Source organism: Lutzomyia longipalpis, chromosome 1 (genome assembly GCF_024334085.1).
Source record: "Lutzomyia longipalpis isolate SR_M1_2022 chromosome 1, ASM2433408v1".
NCBI lineage: Eukaryota > Metazoa > Arthropoda > Insecta > Diptera > Psychodidae > Lutzomyia > Lutzomyia longipalpis.
Genome location: NC_074707.1, coordinates 42670350 through 42695365, shown reverse-complemented (window position 1 = coordinate 42695365; position 25016 = coordinate 42670350). Strand labels below are relative to the sequence as shown.

At 35.6% G+C, this 25016-nt stretch overlaps 4 protein-coding genes across 9 annotated transcripts in view; 2 read left to right on the top strand and 2 right to left on the bottom strand.

The window, feature by feature from the left end:
- The window catches only part of LOC129787458 (fork head domain-containing protein FD4-like), a 416355-nt gene that overhangs the window by 114452 nt on the left and 276887 nt on the right, over positions 1-25016 (bottom strand). The window lies entirely within an intron of this gene.
- Positions 1-25016, bottom strand: part of LOC129787473 (HIG1 domain family member 1A, mitochondrial-like) — a 170434-nt gene that overhangs the window by 62304 nt on the left and 83114 nt on the right. The gene's annotated exons all lie outside the window — the stretch shown is intronic.
- On the top strand, positions 151-1790 carry LOC129787434 (ruvB-like helicase 1). Its single transcript, XM_055823009.1, has 2 exons — positions 151-455; positions 520-1790. Exons 1-2 carry the CDS (start codon positions 315-317, stop codon positions 1747-1749), a joined length of 1371 nt encoding a protein of 456 aa, XP_055678984.1. The 5' UTR covers positions 151-314; the 3' UTR covers positions 1750-1790.
- LOC129787408 (uncharacterized) overlaps positions 3821-25016 on the top strand; it is a 48807-nt gene continuing 27611 nt past the window's right edge. For all 6 annotated transcript variants that reach the window (XM_055822968.1, XM_055822967.1, XM_055822965.1 and 3 more), the window contains exon 1: positions 3821-4322. The gene's annotated coding sequence lies outside the window, so the exon portion shown is untranslated. The remainder of the gene's footprint in view (positions 4323-25016) is intronic.

The following is a 25016-nucleotide window of genomic DNA, read 5'->3' as shown; positions in this document are numbered from 1 at the left end:
TTTCCTGGATCTAAAAGATTTCATAAAAATATCAAATATTTTAAACAAATCATAAAATATTTTCTTCTAAAAATTAGAATTTCTCATAAAAATCTAAGAATTTACAATCAGCTGAATTGTAAATACAACATCCGGCAACTTACGGGACGTGATTGTTTCATTCACAAAAAAAGACAAAAACTTCAGTTTGGTCAATCGGACGCGCTATGCACGCAATATTTTCGATCAAATCTTGGTAATTTTGTGGTGTTTAATCAATAAACAAAGTATTCTCATTGCGTCAGGTGTGTCCAGTGCCCAGATTAGTCAGCACAATGAAGATTGAGGAAGTGAAGAGCACCGTAAAAACACAGCGAATTGCCGCCCACAGTCACATAAAGGGGTTAGGTTTGGATGAGAATGGAGCTGCTTTGCAGAATGCTGCCGGTCTTGTGGGGCAGAAGAATGCCCGGGAGGTATGTATAAAGCCCCCTCCAAGCTATCATGTGAAGATGTTTCCCCAAATTCTTTTCCTTGCAGGCTGCTGGGATTGTAATTGATCTGATTCGTACGAAGAAAATGGCTGGGAGAGCTCTTCTGCTAGCCGGTCCTCCGGGAACTGGGAAAACAGCCATTGCATTGGCTATAGCTCAAGAATTGGGCAATAAAGTTCCCTTCTGCCCAATGGTTGGGTCAGAAGTCTTCTCGGCAGAGATTAAGAAGACAGAAGTACTCATGGAGAATTTCCGGCGATCGATTGGACTGAGAATCCGGGAAACAAAGGAAGTGTACGAAGGTGAGGTGACGGAACTCACGCCTGTTGAGACAGAAAACCCAATGGGAGGATACGGGAAGACAATCAGCAATGTGGTGATTGGCCTGAAAACCGCCAAAGGTACGAAACAGCTGAAGCTCGATCCCAGCATCTACGAATCCCTGCAGAAGGAGAAGGTTGAAGTGGGTGATGTGATCTACATCGAGGCTAATAGTGGAGCAGTCAAGAGGCAGGGACGCAGCGATACCTTCGCGACGGAATTCGATCTGGAGACCGAGGAATACGTCCCACTGCCGAAGGGAGATGTGCACAAGAAGAAGGAAGTTGTGCAGGATGTGACACTCCATGATCTCGATGTGGCCAATGCACGACCACAGGGTGGGCAGGATGTTCTCTCAATGATGGGGCAACTGATGAAGCCCAAGAAGACAGAAATCACAGACAAGTTGCGCATGGAAATCAACAAAGTGGTCAATCGCTACATCGATCAGGGTATAGCTGAGCTCGTTCCGGGAGTTCTCTTCATCGACGAGGTTCACATGCTGGATCTGGAGACCTTCACGTATCTCCACAAATCCCTCGAGTCCGCCATAGCGCCCATCGTCATCTTTGCCACAAATCGCGGGCATTGCGTCATTCGTGGCACTGATGACATTGTCTCTCCGCATGGGATTCCTCTGGATCTCCTCGATCGTCTCCTAATCATTCGCACCCTCACCTACAGTGTGTCGGAAATTGAACAAATTATCAAGCTCCGCGCGCAAACGGAAGGGCTGCAGATTGAGGAATCCGCCGTGGGGGCTCTCAGTGAAATCGGCAAGACCACGACACTCCGGTACGCTGTCCAATTGCTCACACCAGCCTACCAGATGTGCAAAGTCAACGGGAGGAGTGTGATCACCAAGGAGGATGTTCTGGAGATTAGCAGCCTCTTCCTGGATGCCAAGAAGTCAGCCAAGTTCTTGTCTGAGAAAAATAACAAGTACATGATGTAAACTGCAAGATTCCAAATAAATAAAGCTTCACTAAAATTTAATTAAATTATTTTTTTATTGAAAAAAAATGTACTGGTAAGCTGACCAAGCTTACGAGAGCTGTGTTACTTTCAGTGTACCAATTTTGTGAGAGCAAACTAGAGCGTAAATTAATTTAAATACCTACGCGCAAAGTCGAGGAAAGTAGAAAAGTCATACCCTAAGAAATCTTTAGAAGGCCATATCTCGAGAACGGATCCATAGATTTTCATAATTTTTTTTTTGTTTGAAAGGTCTTGAAGTCAGCTATAACATATCGAAAAATGAAAAAAATTTATGTCGCCATTTTCGAAAAATTCGAGTTCGAAATTTTCGAAAACTTTGTTTTCGATTTTAGCGCCTCTTGCGGTCATTTTTCGAAGTTGCAATGTTCTAGACATTTGTAGGGTTTCTCGAAACCTTTCATTTGCGCTTGAGTTGATCAAGATCGGACTTGTAGAACCCGAGATATGACATGCCAACTTTGGAAGGCTATATCTCGAGAACGGATCCATAGATTTTCTTCATTTTTGGCATGAAGCTAGATAATATGGTCAGCTACAACATATCAAAAAATGAAAAAAATTTATGTCGTCGTTTTCGAGATATTCATCGAAAACTAATCGAAAATTTTGTTTTTGATTTTTGGCCCCCTAGCGGTCACTTTTGAAACTTCGGATGTTCTAGAGAGTTGTAGGGTTTGTTGAGATCTTTCATTTGACCCCGGGTTGATCAAAATCGGTCAAGCCGTTTTCGAGTTATGGTCGATTTTCGATGAAAAATTGTGGCGGCCATATTGACTAAACGGCTTGACCGATTTTCGAAAATGAGGTATCGTTGGAAAGCTCTTGATGGCCCCTACAACATATCAAAATTTCAGACCTCTACCTATAATAGGGGCTGAGATATTAGCAAAACAAAATTTTGAGGTTATTCAAAATGGCGGACGGAGGGGTGGGGGGTAAAATTTGACATCATAATCGGATGTCTTCCTGTCGATATTTAAACTTTGCCGTTTACCGCAAGTCTCTATCTATTACCGTTCTCTTGCAATTTAAGTTTATAATCCGGACGGCCGGACGGCCGGCCGGCCGGACAAAAAATTTTTTTGGCGCATACGTTTTTTGGAATGTGGGGACCCTAATTCGTGCTCATACCAAGTTTGAGCCCGATCTGACGACTTTCGATTTTGCTCGGTACACAAAAGCTGTGTCTGAAAGAAACACAGCTAAAAAACTAAATGAGCGAATTTTGAATTTAGCGCACCTTTGAAAGACATGGGAGAGGAATTTTGGGAGAGAAAATCATTGAGAGAGACTTGAAGAGAGAATATTCAGTGAAGAAAGTGAGAGAAAAAATAAGAATTTCCGTGTATGAGAGCGAGAAGAAAAGACGTGATTTCCCTCTCGTTTATGCTCGTGGATAAACGAATTTTGTATTAGATTGTCTCAAACGTCTCCAAGGATTTTATTTTCCTAAAATTCCAGTTTCCCTGAATTTCCTTGCATTTTCCAGCATAAAATTGAAAGTTTTCTTGGAGTTTAGTGGTAAGGTATTGTAGGAAAATCCCTGAGTTACGCTGGAAATCCTGAAAATTTATTTTATTTCAATGCCAGAAGGAGAAGGTCGTTGATAATCCTTTATTTTCAAGTTCATGAAGGATTTCTGGAACTGTTAGGATGCCAAGGATGAAGGTGCGTAAGGAAGCTCCAAGTTTGAGAAATAAAAATGTGAATTGAGATATGAAGTCTCTTCATCCGGAAGCTATAGCTCCTGCAACAGGGAATTCCCCGGAAGCAGACATCATAACATCATAAAGTTATGAAGTAGCCTCTGTTACACAACTGCAGTGCAAAAGGACTTCCAGAAAGCAGCAGATTCCTGTTCAACACAACCGCCAACAACCAACATCCGATGGGCAGCACCACATCAGCCGCATCAGCTCACAGTGCAACCAAAGAGAGCAACTTCCTCTCCCATGCATTGGATTGAGAGCTCAAGCGCAGAGGTACCACTCGCAACATGAGAGAGGAAAGAGCACTAAAATTTGTCTTCTTCTTCTTGTTCCTTTTAGTTTGGCCGGACGTCTTGCACAGCCTTTGTGTGCTCCTCAAAATCTCTCGAATTTTAGTGGAAAAAACACGGCAAAATGTGCTAATAAGTTGGTGAAAAGTGATATGAGAATTGTCCGGGACGGATGTTGCTGTTGGCCCATGTGGACAGTGCTTTTTTGTTGCGTATTTTCCGTTTGAGAAAACATCTGTGGTTGTTCCTCTCTTGGCCAAAAAGTGCCAAGCTTTACGGTTGAGCGCTGCTGCTGGTGAGACCGAGAAAAAATCACATATAGAATCCTCCAGAACGCCAGACCCGCACGAGCTCTCACACCCAACGTCTCTCCTCCACCTAAATAGTGTTGTACAAAAAAAAAAAGAAAAAAATTGGTGGTGGAATTTTCTGGTGGAGATCATCATCACCGTGCGACGGCAACTCCCGGAAAAGCGCCGAAGAGGAGGAGAAGAAAAAAAACACAGCCAAGCGATCATTGCCGGAGTGAGGTAAGGAAGTTCTCGGTATCTCTCTTACTTCCAATGAAGAATTTTTCGAGGGGGGCGCATCACTCTCTCGCCAGACTCATTCGCGAGCGTCACCCACGTATTATAAATAAAATTAATGCACACAATATTTCTGTCGTGAATTTCGGGAAGACGGCAGAAAGCGGCCCGAGAGACAATCGCTCGCATTGACTCTGGGGCGTGAAACCCGTGTGTGGAATGCTCACAGTGGCGCCGCAGCGAGCTGCCGCGGGCTTCATTGCGCCACACCGCCCACAACTTAATACCACCACACAACTTCCCAGAATCGCATCATCCATTGACCCTGCGGTACTCGTTCACGGATGAAATTGATTGACTCACTCAATTATCTATCAATTTCATGTGGGCATGATTGCTTGTCCGGGTGTAATAGGAGTCTCCCTCCTATTCCCAAAGGAGTTATATGTAACTGAAACCCCTTTGAGATTTCTATTTCATTTTTCAAGAGCTCTCCCCGAACTCTCTTGAGAAAGCTCCGGAGAGAAAGTGTAAGGGGAAGAGGTACCTGAAAAAGCTTGGGAGTTATCTTAATTTTCCTCTTGAGAAGTTTCAATTTCCCTCCCTTTGAGTACCTATCTACCTACCTACATAGTTACATTTTTCAACTCCCTCAAGTTGCAGAGCAGATCACTTACCCAGACGAGAAGACTTCAAGCCTCTCTCCATCCCTAAAAAAAATTTCCCAGTGTGGCCATATAATGTTTTAAGAAAGAAAAAAATTAATTGAAAACACCGCATAAAAAATCCATTTCAACAGAGCAATATTTCTTCATGAAAAATGCTGAATTGCACCCTACCCAACGAGAACTATTTTCCCAAATGCTGACTTTGTGGAAATAATTTCCAAAATATGTCGAAAATAGCTGCCCTATTTTGGAAGGAACTCATCTTTCGTAATATATTCGGCATATTTCCCTATCAATCAGCCCAATTTCTGCCCTATTTTTAAGTAAAAAAATTGGGCAGCCCAAGTGGAAAATATTTCGAAAAAGTTTCGACGCCTTCCCAATAGGGAATTGGGCGTGGACAGTCTGTCGAAATTTTTCCTTCCTCCATTTCCTTTAATATTAGGGAAAAAATAAGGCCGCTTGTCGACTAATATTCGACATGCTTTCGACAATCTTCCCAATTTTTGCCCTATTTCTTCCCAATTTCTGCCCTTGTCCAAATTTTTGATTTCATATTTTGTCAACAGATGGACTTTAAGGTTTAGAGGTTAATGAGCTCAATGGCGTACTTATTCGTGCGCGGCAAATCAAAAATTTACTTGCTAAAATTAAATTCGATTTATTAATTATCTAAGACTTTTGCATCCAAAATATGTTGACCAACATGTTACAGGATGTGTAAAGAAATTTTAAAAATACTTTCAACAAGGTTTTGGAAAATTTCATTTTTTATGTGTAATTAAAATAAAATTAAAAATTAAATTCTTTATGAAATGCAATGGCATTTTATCGCCTATGGCAAATATTCATGACGGGAAAAGGGTGTGGCATTTTTTTCAAAGACCAAGCGTCAGGATAAGTCGCAATATAAAAATATTAATATTTATTAATATCGTGTTCCATTTTGTCTTGGCATTTTATTGTTGTCATGTAAAATAACGCCATGGAGGCCCCAATATAATCATCTGATGTGTGAAAAGAGTAGAAGAATATAAAAATATGTTGTTTGAATTGAATATTATTGGAGAGAAAGAGACAAATAACGGGGATATCAAGGCAATACATGTCGACATACTTTCGAAAATTTTTCCTATTTCTGCCCTATTTCGACGGTAGGTCGGAATATGGTCGGCCACGTTTCGACATCAGCTTCCCAATTGGGCAGAAATAGGGAACATGCTTTCGACGAACTTTCGGCAGAAAAATTGGGATTTTTATTCCCCATTTTCGTCGAGGCGTCGAGATTTTGACCAATTCTTGACCTATCCCTGCCGACGGATTTACGAAAATTTTCCCTATTTTCAAGCGATTTCTCTCGTTGGGCTAAACTTCCCATAATGCGGTAGGATGACTTGTGGGGAGTTAAGCTAGCTCATCCAAAAGTACCTACATACTTTACTTATGTATATATATATATACATCATCCTACAGGGAATGCTTGGGAAAGTCACACACACATTTTTCCCCAGAAAAACAGCTTGAACTTCCCCCCAACTTCTTTTCCTTTTCCGGAGAATGCTATTTGTGGTGGTTTGTTGATGAGCAATTTTCGCACAAAGATAAATATCTCTATCAAAATAATCCAATGGGTAAATCCATGGAAAAACCGCATGATATTTATTGGAAATCTGGGATTAAATTCAAAATGATTTTTTTTTGGTTTTGTATGGAAATGATGAATTAGTAAAATACAAACAATAATTAACTAAAGCCAGATTTATGAATTAAATCAATTCAATTTAATATCCTCCTAAAATTAAGCGAGGGTCTAATACAGCTTTTGATTCTCATATCGCTTTAAATTACCATCAAATGCAAACACATTTTCTATTTTTAGGATGAATTTCTTGAAATTTCTTTCATTTCATCCTCTTTTTCCATGAAAAAGCTCTTCTGTAGGTGAAGATGGTCTTAATCTGACATTCTGTTTTGTTTGTCCTTAAAAAAGAAATATTTTATTGGAATTTTGGATCAAAGAATTAGTTTTTATTTAAATGGTTAAATAAATTGATAGATTAATTTCTCTAAAAAATAAGATTTTAAAATTTATAATTTTAATCCTAGAAAAAAAATAGCATCTGAGGTCAGATTTGGACTGTTCTCTCCTATAAATTTTCGCTGTATGCAAAATTGGTCTTTGAACAATTTTTTTATAAACCTTTTTTTTTAATAAAATATTTATTAATAATTTATAAGCAAATATTTGAGCCTTTCGACCAACTGAGCATAATTTTAATGCAATATTAAATTACGCTACATAGGATGTGCAACTGAAAGCAAACACTCCCGAAATTGACTAAAAAGCATCTAATTACATGCTTTACAAATTATTTCTGAATAAATTGACAAAATTGTCAAGTGCAGTAGTTTATGTAAATTAATTAATTAATTTTGTAATAAAATTCTATCACATTTTGAACATTTTGGAGGATCTACTATTCAAAATTAAATAATGTTTTTGCTGCTGCACTTGCAGTCACTCCTCTATTATTCTCTCAAGTGCAATGTGAAGAGCAATGTACCTATATCCTATTCAAAATAGTATCTGCCTTCATATACTTACTTTCGTCCGCATGTCGAATGGAAATGCTCGTTGTGTTTTTTTTTCCATTATTAATGGAATTACTTTTATATAAGAAAGTTGTAGTGTTAAGGTACTTCAAGAGATTTATGTATTATGTGTTTCTATACGTTCTTTGTGTACTGGTAGAGTGTACATAAAAATATTTTCAAAGTTTCATTGAGTAATATGACACACGAAGGATGGTTATTGTGTGTTGTTCCCCAAGAATGTAATAAGATTGGTGGAAGAATTATGGGAAGCAACACACTGAATTTTCATCTCGAGGGCATATCATTTCTCCTGGCTTTATAAGCATGGGAATTTTGTTCATAAATTGAACGTGAAAAATTTATCTCTTGCGCAAATCTTCTAGCAAGCAGTATAGGTAGGCAATATTGCCATAGGAATCGTGAACTTGAGTGCTTTGGCTCAATGTCATTAGCGTGTGCGAATAGGTGGATAATTCCCTCTTGGGATTCCCTGCGCAAAGCGATCAATCACTTCGGGGTGAAGATAATTGGCTGTATTTGCCATTATATATATTTTATGTTTATATAGAAGGAACATTCCAAATATCGCGATCAATCAATTTAAATGTAGATGATGTGTTGGGATTATCCTAAAGCTCCACGACGAGCTTCTTCTCATTCAGCTTCCAACAGCAGTGTGTTTCGTTGCGTGATAGGAAGTGTGGGTGGATGTTGCTGCCACATACAGCAACAACAAAAAAAACATCCCCAATGGTGTGGACCAAAGTATCCTGTTGGTATTCCTCATTTTTTTGTCCTTTCACGGAAACTAATGAAAAAAGTCCATCAGTGGTTGACGGAGGATAGGAAAAAAAGTATGAAAAATGCCAGAAAAATGGAATTTATGGCATATACCTCGCACTTGTACGTACGTAACTTCCTATAGATTTTTTTGTTGTGTTGTGTCTTTTACACGCATCCGTGCTATGTGGTGTGATTGTGTGTATGGAGAAAGTATAAAGAGAGGAAATTCACTAATTCCTCCAGTATACATTCATCTGTTATAATTTCAGGCATCACTGAATTCATATATCATGGAATTACGGAGGCGTGTGCCACTGTGGATTGGTTTCCATTTTTTTCCACCCGATACCAGACGCGACACTCTGCTTAACTTTCTGTGTGCTCTTCCAAAGGAATAGATTGCCTCTGATGATGCTAAGCATAGAGATTTTCCTCCAAATTAGCAAAAAAAATCTTCTTTTTTATCCTTTCTGCTGAAAAAAAATATCTGCGAATTCAGCAATTTACCAATCTTAATTCATTTGCAATAACCATGGGATCGAGAAAAGAGTGCTGAGTGTGCATTGAATTAGCGAAAATCGTGGGCACAAGTGATGTAGAAAAAAAAAGTAGAAGAGAACTGGCGATCACAATGAAATTCCCATCATTCACGACGGGTCAATTAAATTCAATCAATGGTCTACCGTCTACCATTAAATTGATGTCTCCCCAACAATATATAGCATGAACAATACCCAACATATATACATTGTTTTTTGGGGTACCATGACTAGAAACACAGAGAAAGACTCTTTAGGCAGTCAGTGCGGTGTGGCATTTTCCACCAAAGCTCCCAAAAGCTTTCCATTTACAGCTATTCAGAAGAATGGTATGATTTTCCCCGGGAACTTTTCCAATCATTTCCCCACGTTCCCAGAGTGCACAAACATTTTTTTTCACTCCACATTTATCCGATAAATATTTCCTGACCGAACAAAACGAATGCCAAAACAGCCGGGAATTTGATTCTTTTTTTTCCCCCGCCGTATATACAAATGCGGCTGCCAACATTTTTAGGCGTATTTTTTTTTTGTTTGGAAATGCTTAATTAAAATTTATGCTTAAAATTTCTCATTGAGGAAAATTTGGTAAATGCGATATGGTGGTATGGGGATGGTGAGGAAAATCTAATTGATAAGAAAATTCTTGGCGTCGATATTGGTTCAATTTCTACTCAATCGCAAATATAAACACACCCCAAGTTCATCACAATGAATTCTCCCGAAAAGAGGGTAGCAAAGAGGGGTGTGTCATTCGGAATTCGTATTGACTGTATGGAAATTATTTTCTTTTAAAGAAATTTCTTATTTATTAAAATTCATTTAGAAGAAATTGTTAAAGAAAATTAAAGTGAAAATTTCTTTAAAGTGTAGAGAAAACAAGAAGTAAAGGGATTTCTAATCCATTTTAGTAATACCCCTTTGGCATGAATTTGGTGTGCGGGAAGAGCTATATAGGGAAGTAACAACGGGGGATGAGTGAAAATAGAAAACACGAGCTTTTCCGGCTCGAAGTTTCTCTTGCCCATTATTCTAGTGTTTGGGGTGTTTGGTGACGTTGGTATGGGGTTTTTTGGATTTCCCATCCTGACGCGCGGAGGGGCTTCCATGAGTGATGGGGAAAATGGGAAAATTCACAGACTTGTGTCTCTCGTTTTTGTATTTTTGGGTGGGTTGTCCGCCTCAATTGAGAGAGAGTCAGAAATACACCGAGGGTGGTTGGTTGGCTATTGTTGATGGATAGGAGAAGCGAAAGAGTGAATTTGGTGTGTGTGCGTCAATTTTGTCTCCCTTGACAATGAGGGGATGTGCTATTTTGCCGGCTCAGCCCGCGAAAACCCCATTAGCGCGTGAGGTGATTTTTCGCTGAATTTCCACACCATGGAGCATTTGACTTTTAGCGAGGGGTAGGTACATATATATATAGCAAAGCAAAAACCACCCCCAAACCCTCACCCTCTGTGTCCTGGCGCTGTACAGCAGTTTCGCATCGAAGCGGCATAGTCAATGCTTCGGATGATGAATTTTCACCTCTTATCATCGCTTTCAGCGCATGCTGTCGTCACAGCGCGGGGTAAATTACTCCACAATACTTTTACCTTCTAGTGGTTCTGTAAATAATCATTAATGTACCTCTTTGGGAGCCTATAAAATTCTTCTTAGCTGTCATGCTGAGTTAATTTTCACTCCTTGTCCCCATCTTCTTGTTTCCACCTCACCCCATCGTTGTTCCCCTAGCCTTTGGAGATCTATATTTATAAAATGCTAGAGTCGTACCACAATAACACTGTCTCATTTTCATGTCTCACATTTTACTTTTCCGCCTTTTCTTTTATACTTTCTCTCTCTCTCTTCTTGGCACAAGGAAATCTCTTTGAATGATTCCCTCAACAAATGCTCTGTGCGAGGAAAAATGAGAATGTTTTGTATATATACCTATATTGTATGTCGTGTAGGGGGTGTGAGGCAGCAAAGGAATGAAGGAGAAGAATCATGTGAGAAATCTTTTTCGGTCACGAGGTTTTGCCTCTCTTTTATTGCCCTCGTTGAAAATTGCAAATATAGAACTTTTCGTGATGTGATTTCCATTAATTTTTTTCATCTTGCCTTTCTATATTCACTGCGTGAGTTTTCACATATAATTTTCCATGCCCTCCTTTCAACCACATTTTCCTATACGAGGGCGACGCATGAGTATAAAAAGTTTCCCGTGATTGATGGGACAAATCATCTAATTCAGCTGTGCTACAATCCAATAGATGACGATGACAAAATATTGCAAGAATGATGTGATTTTTGCTACGTCCGCACTCATATGTACATTGGGAAATTGGTTTGGAAATAGATGGACCATGAGAGGAAAAGTCGTGTGTCATTGAATTTATGGAGGAATATTTTGCACAAATTGCAATATCTCTTATTTCGTTGCGTTTTATTACCCACAATCCATTTTTTTCTTCCTGAGCCGAATCATAATAATAAAATGCTTAACAAGCTGAGTGAGTGAAAATTCCCTTGTTGTAGGGCTCTTCTAGTAGAAGCAATGGAGGGGGGGGGGGCGTTTGTAGCTTTTTATCATGGAAATTTGTTTAAAACTGGGCTATTCAATAATTTTTGCAACTTCCACATAAAAAAATGATTGAAAAACGATGCAAAATTTATTACCAATGAAAAAAAGTGATATAATCTATTGAAGACTGAATATGCAAATAGAAAATTATTCTATCGCCATTCTGTGCACATCCCATTCAACCCATTAATCTTCCAAAACGGAAATTATAAATTTTTATAAAGTCCTTCCTGAATGAAAGGCAATTTGTAGTAAAAAAAAACGAAAAGTTCCCCAACATTAAACTATAACTTTTTTATTGCGACAAATCCTCTTAGAGCGGGGGAGGTGGGCCATATATAATAGAATTTAATTAAGGATTTTCAGAAAAGTGACATTTTTAATCTCCCAGCATAAATCCTGGTTGGTATGCAATTTTTTTCCATCATGTTGAATGGCAATGACTGAGAAAACTGGAGGAAAATGAAATCTTATCCAGCAATTTCTCTTGTGGAGGCAACTCAAGGAATCACTGTAATATTTTAATCCTTCCCTCCCACAGGATGATGAGATTTATTTCAATTTATCTTTGTGACATTTGAACCCCTTGGGATGGCTTGAATTGTTTTTAAAGCCACAATGGTTAGTTTTTAAGGAAATTTGTTATTCAAAGTATTGATTTATTGAATTATTTCTTTGAATGTTTGCTAAAATCATACAAAGCTCTTGAATTTATGTGTAAGAATAAGCATCATAATATGCTCCAATAATGGTACAATGGGGAACAATTTTGTGATGAGAAATTGAATCAAAATATCAATATTCTAATAATTGCAAATAAACTTATCTCCTATTAATTTCACTTCTATATTATGTCAACAGTCGACATCTTGCATGCATTTTGCCTCTATAAATTCCACCCTAAGGCGTACCACGTACACCTTTTGTCACATGAACAGCACTTTACCTCCTACACGTTATATTTGCCATTATATGTACAAATGTTTGCTATATGATGTCTCTGGCAAACGAAGCAAAAGTCTCTTTGGTACTATGACATAATGGTTTTCCAGTGAAAATACTCATTTTCCATTTGATCCAAATAAAATGATCTCAATAATGATTTTCTCTTTTTGCACAGCGCGCCTTTACACACCATCGTGTGCGTGTGTTCACAATGCCAAACGCGTCAGATTGTGCGATAATTAATTTTACGAGATCAATGAATTTGAAACGGAAAATGTGAGAGAGGGTTTTCTGTGTGTATCTGTACTGATGATAGGTGGTGAAAGAGAGTGAAAATGTTTGTGGAATTTTCAACAATTTCAACTTTGTACAAATGTCCATCCATTAGTCCCAGAATATTGGCTTATTTTTCTCCTTATGATGGAAAACTCAGTGCGGAAAGGATGAGATAATCCAAGTTGAACTTCCCAGTGAAAGGAGGAAAATTTCACTTCTTCAACATAAAAAATCCTTTGAGTATGTGCTTTAGCGCAATCAGCAATAAAATGGACTTTTTGGGAAGGATTTTATTGCATTTTCTCGCTTCAAATGACGAGAATTAACTTCGGACACTCCCCTATGAAGCGAGCATGAGATAAGTGTACTAAAAAGAAACATGTGGTGAATTACATATAAAATGTAGGATTTAGCGCATGAGAGTGTAATGTTGAGAGTGGGTGGTTTCGTCACAAAATGTGAATGAAGGGGATAATAAGTGATTTTATTCAATCGATTAGATTTTATCTTGAATGGAGGAAAGGATATGGGTTAATTATTCAATCAGGAGATCGTATATCTCTCAATCAAATTAATTCAAAATGTTTTTGAACTGTCTCATTATGGTGCTCTGTGTGAATCACTCATCAATGGAAAAACTAAGATTTAATCGAGAAATTTCGGGTATTTTATCTGGTTCATTACCACTTTATTACCTCGTCCATATTTTCAGTGTTTTTGAAGAACAAAAAAAGTAAGACATTTGTCTTGGAACGCAATGGGATTACTTTTTTTTTACAACATGATCATCTATTGGAATTTTATGTGGCAGATATACACATTTTGTTGTTGCTAGAGTGTGGCAATTACGACATGAAAGATTGCAAATATGACACGACTAAAAAGGTTTTCACACCGAGAGAAACACGACTCCAATGTGGTGACATCAACACAAAAATGTTTTCTATTCTTTTTCATGCTTTTCTTTCACGCTGGATCATTGAACAGAAGTCAAGTATAAAACAGCGAGATGTATACCTATAAAAAAAATTCGCGAGAATGGTTTTCTTGTGCAAAATTTTACGTGGGTTGATATATTTCTCCGTCACTCGTTGTTGCTGGTATTGGAGAGAATTAATAGATTTTTGTGCTATATAAGCCACATCCAAACAGATTCATGTATTAGGGGGATTATGGCTCCAAATGTGTGGAAGAAAAAAAGTTTCTTGTGTAACTTTGTATAAAAGTTTATACTCTTCTGAACTTAAAATCCACAAAAGCCTCAAAATAAATCATCTATTAAACTTTAACTTTATAAAGCTCCAATACTTTGAGCTTTTTCCTTACACAGAGGCTAAAATCTTCCCTGCAAAGAACCCAAGTTTTACTTACAATTACTCTAAAGACAAACAATTTTACGCTTTCTTGAAGTGAATCCTCTTAATACTTTTTCAGTTGGCGAATGTAATTTGCAAAGTTTATATGCCTTTGCCAATAAAATCATAATAAAATTTTGATATTTAATAAATTTTCAAATTAATTTATTATTGTAGCCACATTTTACTACACCAACTCAAATGTAGTGACTTTAAGTATAAAATTTTGCAACAATAAAGTACAACATACAAATTCTAAATCAAAGATGTTTCTTTTCTACAATACGTGCCATCTTTTGCTCTTTTTCTCTCACTGGCTCTGCGAAGATTGAGAAAAGAGCCAAAGTGTGAATTCCTTAAAATAAAACAAACGCATTTGAGCGCCGTCGTTTTGTGTTCGCGTCGTCTTGTGTGATTCCAATATTGTGCAAAAATTTATTTTAAAAATGTCGAGAACGTGACTCTCTTTCTTGGATCAGAGACAACTTTTCAAACCAAGTTATGAGATGCGAAGGATACAGCAAAAAATACAAGAGAAAATTAATATGAGTGGTTATTGTTTATAATGTAAAACGTGGTACTATTCCATTTACACAGTCAGTGATGGGAAGAAGTATGATTTTTCTAGGAAATTAATAAATTTCACATTCATGCTGCAATGTGAAAATTTGTGTCATACTGTGGAAATTGTTGGACATAATTTTGTTGTAGTTTCAACTTACAACTTTGAGCTATGAAAAAAAAAAACTGCCAGCAGGAGTTTATTATAATTTGAATTAATTAAGCACATTCTTTTTTATGTTGAGTGATGCTACAAAATTTTTCATGCTTATCAACTCATTCTCAACGAAGAAAAGTATTCAAATTAATTTTTAAATTACATGCAAAATATAATATTTGTCATAAAAACTTTCAAGACGACTCATTGGAATCATTACAAAGACTCATTCCATTCATTCATATCAAAAACTCATTTTTATGTTAAAGCTGCATAGTTAAGTATCTTTCTAAAGTTTCTTAAACTTCTAAAGTTTTTCCTCAATGACTTAATAGCATTTTTCCATTAGGGTTTACTTACAATTTTCCAGAATTAATTATTATTGGCCTTTCACTGCTCTTTATGAGCCTTTTTCCCACGCCCCTAATGTGATTTGAAGTGTCCCAGAATGAGTTTTATTTTACAAAGGAATTATGCAAAAACAAAAAAAATTGTCGTTTATTTATTACAAACAATTTTCCTTTAGTGGCTCACACACTGCGTGGTTTTTCTTTTTCCATTATTAAAAACACACACAATGTGGTGAGTCACAGAGAGTAAACTCACTGGCGTTACCCCCCATGGGTGGTATATGTATACATACGTATGTTGGGGGTAAATGTGGTTGGGGATGAAGGGCAAAAATGGAGATGACGACAAATAGGGGGTGGTTGGGGGATAAAAACTTTTATTTCAATCCCACAAATTGCTCACATTGCACTCCCCTATGATGGGGAGAAAATACTTATATGTACAATGAGGAGCTTTTGTGGGTGAGGAGAAAGTGTTTGTCTCAGAATGGGAATATTTTATTCACACATAAGAAAAATTGCGACATTTGGGGGAAGAAATGATGGGGATCATGGGGTACAAATTACAGGTTACACGGCCTTTTTGTCTTAAACGTGACACACACACACAAAAAGGAAAGAGGAAAAGGAAGTAAAATAAATGAATAAGGAAGGATATTCTAAAGTTCAGCGTATATACGAAAAGTTTGAGTAGATGATTTTGTGGTAAATGGATTGATGTTTAAAAATTAAATTTCACGCTCTGCAAAGTTCGTTTTTGTGTTCTCCCCAATGGGTTTTTACTATATGTAGGTATGTGTGGAAAATCACGACCTTTTAACACGATAAATGGCTAAAGTTTTCCTTTGTTTACCATGAGACAAAAAAAATATATAAGCTTAATCGCCCTTCTCTCACCAAAGTTTGAGAAAAATCCATCCACAATATTTTTGTCAACACACCATGAGAAGAAATTTTGTGGACATTTTAAGTGGATAATTCCTTAATGGTCTGCTACATCGCAACATTTTGAGAGATTAAAAGCAATAAAAAGAGAATTTATCTCTTGTACGGCCGTGTAGATAAAAAAATGCGGATATTTAATGGTTCATACTATGTGCAAGAGAGGAGATTCCCTATGGGAAAATAACGAGCATATCCTGTGAGTGATGTATCAAGGATATAAGCGTGATTTCCTGACCTTCGTGGGAAACTTTGGAAGACACGAAAGAGTCGTTTCACGAGTGAAAAGGCCGTAATCATGGAAACTAAAAGTTTTCCTTTTTATTTTGGCCTTTTTCCACCCAAAAGAGAGACATGAAAGTGCCTCGCACCATCACATTGCTAATTCTCATGATTCAAATGGAATCAACCAAAAATTGATGGAAGGATTTCATTTTGAATCCCTTATTCGCTCGATATGTCTCGTGAGATTCTTTTGAAGATAAATTTTCATACAATGATACTTGAAATTCAATCCAATAACGATTGAGGCAAAAAAAAAACACCTCATGAGCGTCAAGGAATTTGAAATAAGAAAAAAAAACGAGAAAACTTCCTCAAGGAAAAAGTACAGAAAAGCTTCCTTTAATTCTTCTAAAGTATGTGGATTGTATATGTAAGATTTCCTTTCCTTCCGCCTTGATGTTTGGATTTTCACGTGACAAGTCAAAAGTTGTGATTTTTGAGAAAAACTTCCCGAGAAAGAAAATCAAATAAAAATATTGACAGGATTTTTTTCATACGTGTAAAAGCTCCAAGATTCTTTTGCGATACACCACATTGATTGTTTTGATATGCAAAAAAATCCGCAAAAGTTCAATCGAATATATTTTAATGGAAAATTATGTTTATTTTTGCGATAAATAAATTGGAAAATTGATTCTCTTTTTGATTCGTGAACTCGTGTGTATTTGATTAAATGTACTCGTTCATGCGGATCATGGTGTAAAAGTGTAAAATATAAACAGCCATGCATATCATTCAATCACCTTGACACTGACAGAGAGGGAGTGAATGGAAGAAAAAAAAATTGAAAAGCAAAGGAGTTTTATAATAAAAAAAAAGTATTGAAGATTTCCATTCGTTTTCATGATTTCTGTGCGGAAATGAAAATTCTCAAAGTTGTGTATAACATAGAGAAACGGAATTCCTGAGAAATTCTGAGGAGAATTTTCTTTGATACAAGCAAGAGTGCATAGAGAAGATGAAATCGACACAGGTGTTGCTGTTGACTTATGTTGTATCTTGTAGATATTGCCGCGCTTCTTTATGCTCTAGTTTTTCCTTTGATTCTCTAAGTATCTACGATATATACCACCAACCAATAAAATGATGTTTACTGGAAACTATACGAAGAAAATGTGTGTGAAAAATAATTCACCCACCACAAGTTTTTCCCAAAAAAACAATAAAATTTCAGGGTGATATCATATGATATTTCCGTCTGAAAATGGTGAATATATTGATTTTCCCTTTGGCAGGAAAGTTGCGCGAATATTTACTGTGAGAGACAATTAGTCTGATATAAAACTAGTGTATGTTGACTCGAGTTAAACTTTCTGTGATTTTATGAAAATCCACCCCCCGCATATCCTCCTCCATCTGTGTGGAATGAGCAGCGTAACGGGAAGGGGGAGGGGGTAGTATATTCAAATAAGACGCGTTTTAATACAACCGTATTACGTGAATTTAATTCACTATATATACAGTTGGTGGATGTACACACATTTCTAGCATTAACTAAATTATTCACGAAAGAGATTGTTTTCGATGGTACGAAATTTGCACGAAATTTAATACCTTCCAACAACATTATCATAATTTCGCACGCGAGACTAAAATTTTGATGTTTGAATTAAGTTCTGTCTGCGCATTATTGGTGCAGGATTGCAACAATTATTGCTCTTATGCAGTTTATGTAATCATTATTGTTAATTATATTGTTTTCGTATACACAAAATGAGAGCTACACATAAGAATGACAAGAAAATAAAATAATTATTTTACTTTTATTCTTCTTTTGGAAACATCTGGATTTTTATTCATCATTATAGTCATTGAGAAAAATAATGGAGTAAGATGAAAAAGAGAGATAATTCGTTGTGGAAAACAAGATAAAAGCTCGCTACTCATTATGTACATAAATGTGTGGAATAGTCATACAGGGAGGGTGGCATAAAATTACAACAATGAGGGTCTGTTTACATTACGCTTCCCACCACAGTATTTCACGAGACTTGAAAAAGGGAAAAGAGTTAAAAGACTTATGCAAATCGTGTGTTTTTCTTTTTCGCATTACAGAGTGTTCACAGACCAAATTATCCCAAAAGGGGTATTTAAAAAGTTTTGGGAAAGAATTTGTTCTTTAAAAAGATTTTAATTGTTCAGAATAACTTTGAAATTTGTCCAGCAGAAACGTTTTTTTTTTTTTTTTGAGCATAAGAAATACATACATACGATGCTACACCCCCATTTCACTGTTCAATGGGTTCAATGAGTGATTTTTTTATAAATCATTTCATTGAAAGTTAAACTCTTCTAAAGCAAAAAAAAACTTTCAGTAACATTTTAAAAGCAAACGGGATTTTTCTTTAAATTTAAAAGGCAACTCAATTCCTTAATGTTTAACACTTCACAGTTACCTACTTTAGTAAGTGGATAATTCGCTATATATAATGGTGAAAAGAAGACGAAATAATTGCAAAAAGAAGAGCTGTAATGAGAAATGTTCCTGTCGATAAGGAGCATTGAGTAAAAGTTGATAACTTGAGAAAGTGATTAAGTATTAATGAAAGACGTTATTTCACGTAGGTAGGTAGGTAGTATTCCTGACTTTATGGTGTGACAATTTCACTTCTGGGAATTTTCTTGCAATTTTCTCCATGAAGTAGCACTGATAAATAGGATTTCGATAGTTTTGAAGCATAGACTTGCCGTGCATAGTTGGTGTTTGGTATATATAGAAAGTTTTCCTATGATATCACCTTCTCCATCACGTCGAACCCTTATTATACCATTAGAACTTTCCCACCGTGTATTCATATCGACAATTGCTATGCTCTCGAATCGTTTCGATAGTATCATCTAACTTGAGTGTGTTAATGAGAAATTTATTCAAGTGGCGAATACGATGGAAGACTGAAGGAGAGATGCGATACGCGAATGTGCATTTCCCTTTTGGTGGAAAATTGAAAATAACTCATAAATTTGGCATTTTCTCGCAAAGTTTTATTAATGGAAATTCAATTAAAATTTAATATGAATGTGCGGAGAATACTTGCATTGAAGTGAAATATATACTCATCTTCTCCACGGTATGTACATACGTCTCATTATGGTTTGCTCCTAATTAAATTCAAAAAAGGAAATTCATTTCTCATATTGCTGCATGATACATCTTTTGCAGGGAAATGAAAGTATATTAACAAAAGAGAAATTTTACAAAGTGTTTGTGCAAATATTTTTTGAGCTGAATTAACTGGAAATTAACTACCCTCTCTCTCTCTCTTTTAATATCCTTTTTTGTTGATGGTAAAAAAAAAATCACAAAGAAAAAAGAACTCAAAATGAGAAAATAAATATCTTCGCTTCTTTTATTTTCATGCGGTTTCACTTGATTGTCCAATGACTTTTCAATGGGATTTTCTCTCTTTTGTTGATCAATCAAACGGGGAGCGGAGGGTTGTTTGATATGAGGAACAAAAAAGTTTGAACTATCCCTCAAACGAGAGGCAAAACCCAGAAAGTCAATAAAGATGAAGATTTTCAATCGTTTGCTATTCTTTTATCGATGTTTCACAATGAGCTTTTCACGTTTTATCCTTCTCCTTCCTCCATTTTACATCCTATATATGAAAATCTCCTCCCCATTGATTGCTTTGAGGCGGATGGCTTGGTGAGATAAGTCAATTCACTGATTTTAGAGTGGCCACAAAATGGTTATAAATGGGAATGAAAATTACGAAAAGTGATAAGGAATTTTATGAAAAGGATTCAGTGTGGGAATTTCCCCAAAGCAAGAGAAGATGAAATTTTGAAAGGATTTCCGGACATGATGGTGGGTTTTCGCTGCACCAAATATAATTTATCTCGCCCCCCTTTTTGCATTTAGATAGAGAGAATTGAACTTCAGTTTGTGAATTTGCATTTTACACAGAGATTTTATATTTTTACGGTGATCTCATGCTCATTCATACGAAGATATGGAAAGTTATATTATATTTGTAAACCAATGTTGATATCTGGGAATATTAAATGAGTGTGTATACATGTAATTTGTTCAGTGCATTGCATTGCTGAATGGATTCTGCAGTAAAAAGTAAATAATACCTATAGATTTGTATATGTGTGTTATGATTGTGAAAATGTAGATTTATGGATGTTTAATTTATATCTCACAATTTTCACCTGACATAACATGGGAGAAAATCCTGTATTATATATGTTTTTAGATTACATAGTCGATACCTGTGGGAAATATCCCTTTTGAACCTTTCATGTTGAGGGAATTTTCCTTTGAAACAGTTTTCCGTAATAGTATTTAAACTTATCTCACAGGAAATGTCGGTTCATGTCCATGTACTCTGCTCAACTGTAAAAGTCTCACCTAAAATGCAAATTTGCACCTGCATAACATGATTATATTTAGATCACAAGCATACTACTGCAAAATTAGTAAAAACTTTAAGTCTTTTGATACTAAATTTTACTTTCGCTTTTATGTTAAACTTTTTTGTTTTCATAAAAATACTTTAAATTAACATGTCCCAAAAATATGCAATAAAATCTATTTACGTATAAATATCTAACAAATATTCTCTTTAATTGAGGAGGATTTAGTTATAATTTATAACATAAACTAAAATGATACTTCACAGAAAGTGCTGCAAAACATTTGCAATCTGTGCAGGAAACTTTTCATTCCATAATTCTGTGAAGTCATGAGTAATAAATATTCAACTGGATTTTATTGCAATTTCACCTAAAACTTGATAATAAAATACATCTTCTACGCACTCTAATGTCGCAAACAGATATGCAAACTTTCGGGAAAAATCCTATTTTAAAGCTTGATAATGAAATTGTTGTACAGAGAGCGTAGGTAAAGCCATATATACATATGTGTATAGATATGTAGCTTTATGTATTTTAAGTAAAAATGAATGAATTCTCGTGAGTGGGAAATAATGTGCTAAGTGATCTCGTATGTTAGGATTTGAAGAGTTGCTAATATAAAATTTGACAGAAATTCTCTTTCTGTGTGTTGCTTTTGCGAATGAGACTGAAATTTTTTTTCATGATATTCTGCCAAACTTATTCTCATTCAAGGCAATGCCAAAAAGAAAATAGCATAAATAGGTACACACAAGTCCTACCGTTGGGGGGAGGGGAGGGAAATAGAGTGAAATGTTACGAAATTATTGTCAACGTGTCTCCTTTAGCATAAAAAAAAGAGAAAACAATAAAATATTGCAAGATTTGTAGGTTGAATATTGGCAGGAAAACTGTGTTCATTTGTGTAAAAAAATATATATATAACATTGTCAAGTGTTTTGAGTACGGCGCCAATCTTATTGCACTTTCATAGCCAGATGCACACGAAGAATGGGACAAATGGGTGTAGTAAAGCAGTACAACTGTAGTCAGTCGATTAAGGGATTTCCCCAAACTATTTTCCGCATTTTTCCTAACAAAAAGCTTTACGACGCGAGACTGACTGCTAATTCGCACACAGATTTTCTTTTTGCAGACGCATTTTCCCAGATAAATCTGCATAATTTCCTCTAGGCAATGGATTTTTTTTCTGAACGTGAAAAATCACCAATGCCATTTGTTATGCCGCCCCCATCGTCATTCCCATCATCAATGCGTTTTCATACACACGATTTTCCTTTTTTCGTCTTATGAGCGTGAATAATCGTATAAACAAAATTTATCATTTGCAATCAACATCGAGCAATGAACCTTGGAGCGTGGTTTAAGACAAGAAAGACATGCCAATAAATAAACAATAAAAGAAGATTTTTCGGAGAATGGGAAGTTCAATAAAAAAATTATATATAGTCTCTCCTTATTTCTCGATATTAGCATTCATTTGTCATTTCCTTTTCATCCTAATAAACCAGTCATTCTTTTTCCTAAACAAGTAAATACTATAGGTACATAACTCATTATATAAGAGAACTTGATAAATATGGGAATATGATGTGCAAAAATTCTGTCGTAAAACATTATTATTTTTAGGGGAGATACATTCGGCACAATTGCGACTTTTGGAAAATTTAATGTCGTCACATGAACCATACATTTTGTGAATATATTTTCATCTGGCATGTTTCTTCGTATATTTGTGGGGAAAATTTTATGAGCTTCTTCGTGATGTTTTATTATTGAAAAGAATGGCATATTTACTATTTGCATCACAGACTCAATATATGAATGATGTTCTTCACTATTTTATGTTGAAGGAGAATATGCAAACTGAATAAAAGACATTGTTAAAAGTTTCCTTGAAGGAAAAACTACATTGTGCTTTTTTTACAAAATATTTTTAATTCTTTTTTAACTAAAAACATTTTTTTTTCTAAAAAAAATGAACATGTAACATGGATTTTTAAATTATAAGAAACATCTCATTTAAAAATAAAAAAAGAACATAAAATTTTTTCTTAATTTATGTTACGAAAAAAATATTCAGTGAATAAAGAAAAGCATTATGAGGAAAATGAATGAGTAAAAAATACGATGAAAAGGTGAATTGTGTACCTACAAAGAATTTTTTTTTCATATACCTACATACCAACCCACAATAAAACATTCTCATGGTTCGTTATAAAAATTCTAAGGGGTAGTATGAAAAGCTTTCTGAAAAATGGTATATTATTGTAATGCAATGTGTATGTGAAGGAAAAATTTCACCCATAACATTTTCTCGGTGTCAAGTGCAATTGAAAATATTTCATCTCTCATCGCTTTATGTTGATGTCATACTGCAAAGCGAACATTTCCTCAAGTGATTCTCCACCTTATTTATATATTTATTTATTATGTATGTATATAAAATTTTCTCTATATATCAACACCAAAATATTTCTCTCTTTTCGCAACAGAAAATTATGCTTCATTTGTGCGGAAAAAAAGTTGAAAATTATTTTTATGCAAAAAAGTATTTAATTAGAATAAATTTTTCATTCGTAATTTTCAGTAGAAAATTCTTATTAAAAATTAAACATAATTAAAAATTAAAATGTAAATTGATACTGATTGAGTTTTTGGCTTGTTGGGGTATGATTATACACAACACTGAAATGAAAAGGCAAAAAGGGCAACTCGCGTGTATGTAAAGCAGAGCTTTGTATACCAGAGACTGTTAAATGTAGCAGTAATGCAGAATATTGAATTATTGAGCCGCAGCCGTGGGTCAGTGTGCTGTATGTATAAACTTATCAATGGGCTTTTCTCCATTCATGACCCACTCGTGGCTCCCAATCAGTGTTCAAATTGATCTCCCATTTACACATTGATGAAATTTCCGAAAGATAAGCAAACAGCTTTCGCATAGAACAGACTATGTATGTATATATGGGTTAAATGAACGAGAGACTGACTGTGAGGGGGTGTATGATTAGAATCTTATTCAATCTACCCAAATTGGATTAAATTTAAATGAAGAAGAGATAATCTTTCCCTGTGAATATTGATACAGCCTTAATTTTGCATAACCGCCGAAAGGAAGGACTTACTGGTTACGTCGTCAATGTGAAACGATTTCATGTAAACCGCCTTCATATATTATTTAATTGAATTTGGTGTACTTGAGCATCTAAATACACAAAGAAATGGAATGGTTGGGGAAACTGAAAGAGATTAAATGAATACCTTTTAACATTTTGGGGACTTTGGATCGCGTTAATATTTAATCCAGTGTGCTCTGACTTGAGGTAAATCAGGTTTCAATTGAAATTCAAATCTTCTTCCAATGTGTATTTTGACTCCAAGAGTTGTCACTGGAAAACATCCACACACAGCTGAAAGGTTTTAAATAGAGGAAGCCATTTCATTTAAAGTGATGAAAAAGGTTTTTTTGGCATTAGGAAGATTAAACGTGAGGGTGATAGATGACTGGGGAGTAATTAAATTTTAATTAGTGGTTGAATGGGATGACGTGCTTGTGTGGGGATAAAGTCTTGTTTGAAAAAAATAAAATAAATAAAACTGCAGTAAATATCAAAAATAATAACGAGAAAGTTAGACCGGGGATAACTTTGTCTTCTCCCAACAGCATCAAATTAGACCATACCCGGACGCTATAAAGTTTGACAAGTAGATTAAACTTTAGAAATCAAAGACCAACACAATTATCTAAAGTAAAGGAAATTATTGTTAGAATGGAACTTTTAGGCAAAATTGTAAAAGTTTATTTGAGTAGTAAGTACTTTAGCAAGAAGAACAACTCAACTAACGAACGGTAAAATACATAATTGCACGAATTACACAATAAACTCACCGCACTGCATTTAATTTTACAATTAAACAATAAGGGATGATGGGCTAAATCAAACCACTTGTAGTCACTTTTACAATGAAATCTTCGATAAAAGTTGCATTTGAACCATCTTCTTCTGCTTAAAAGTTGCAATTTTAATGCTATTGTCATATAATGAAATTGAAAGAAAACATCTCAAACTTTATAAGAGAATTTTCTTGAAGTATATGCGAAGATATACGTTGGAGATCTCTAACAGAATATTGTGCTCATGAATTTAAATCAAAAAAGCAAATGGATTTTGATTCCGAGACAATAAAAGGATTCAGAAATTCAATTCAACCTACTGGCTGGCTGCACATTCATATTTATGAAATGCTATAAAAATGTCTTATCCAAGAATGTTTTCCTTCTGCTTTCGTATCTTGTGAGC

Coding starts and splice junctions, on each gene's coding strand:
- LOC129787434 (XM_055823009.1), top strand. CDS start 315: ATGAAGATTGAGGAAGTGAAGAGCACCGTAAAAACACAGCGAATTGCC. Junction 456..519: donor GGCAGAAGAATGCCCGGGAG/GTATGTATAAAG, acceptor TTTTCCTTGCAG/GCTGCTGGGATTGTAATTGA.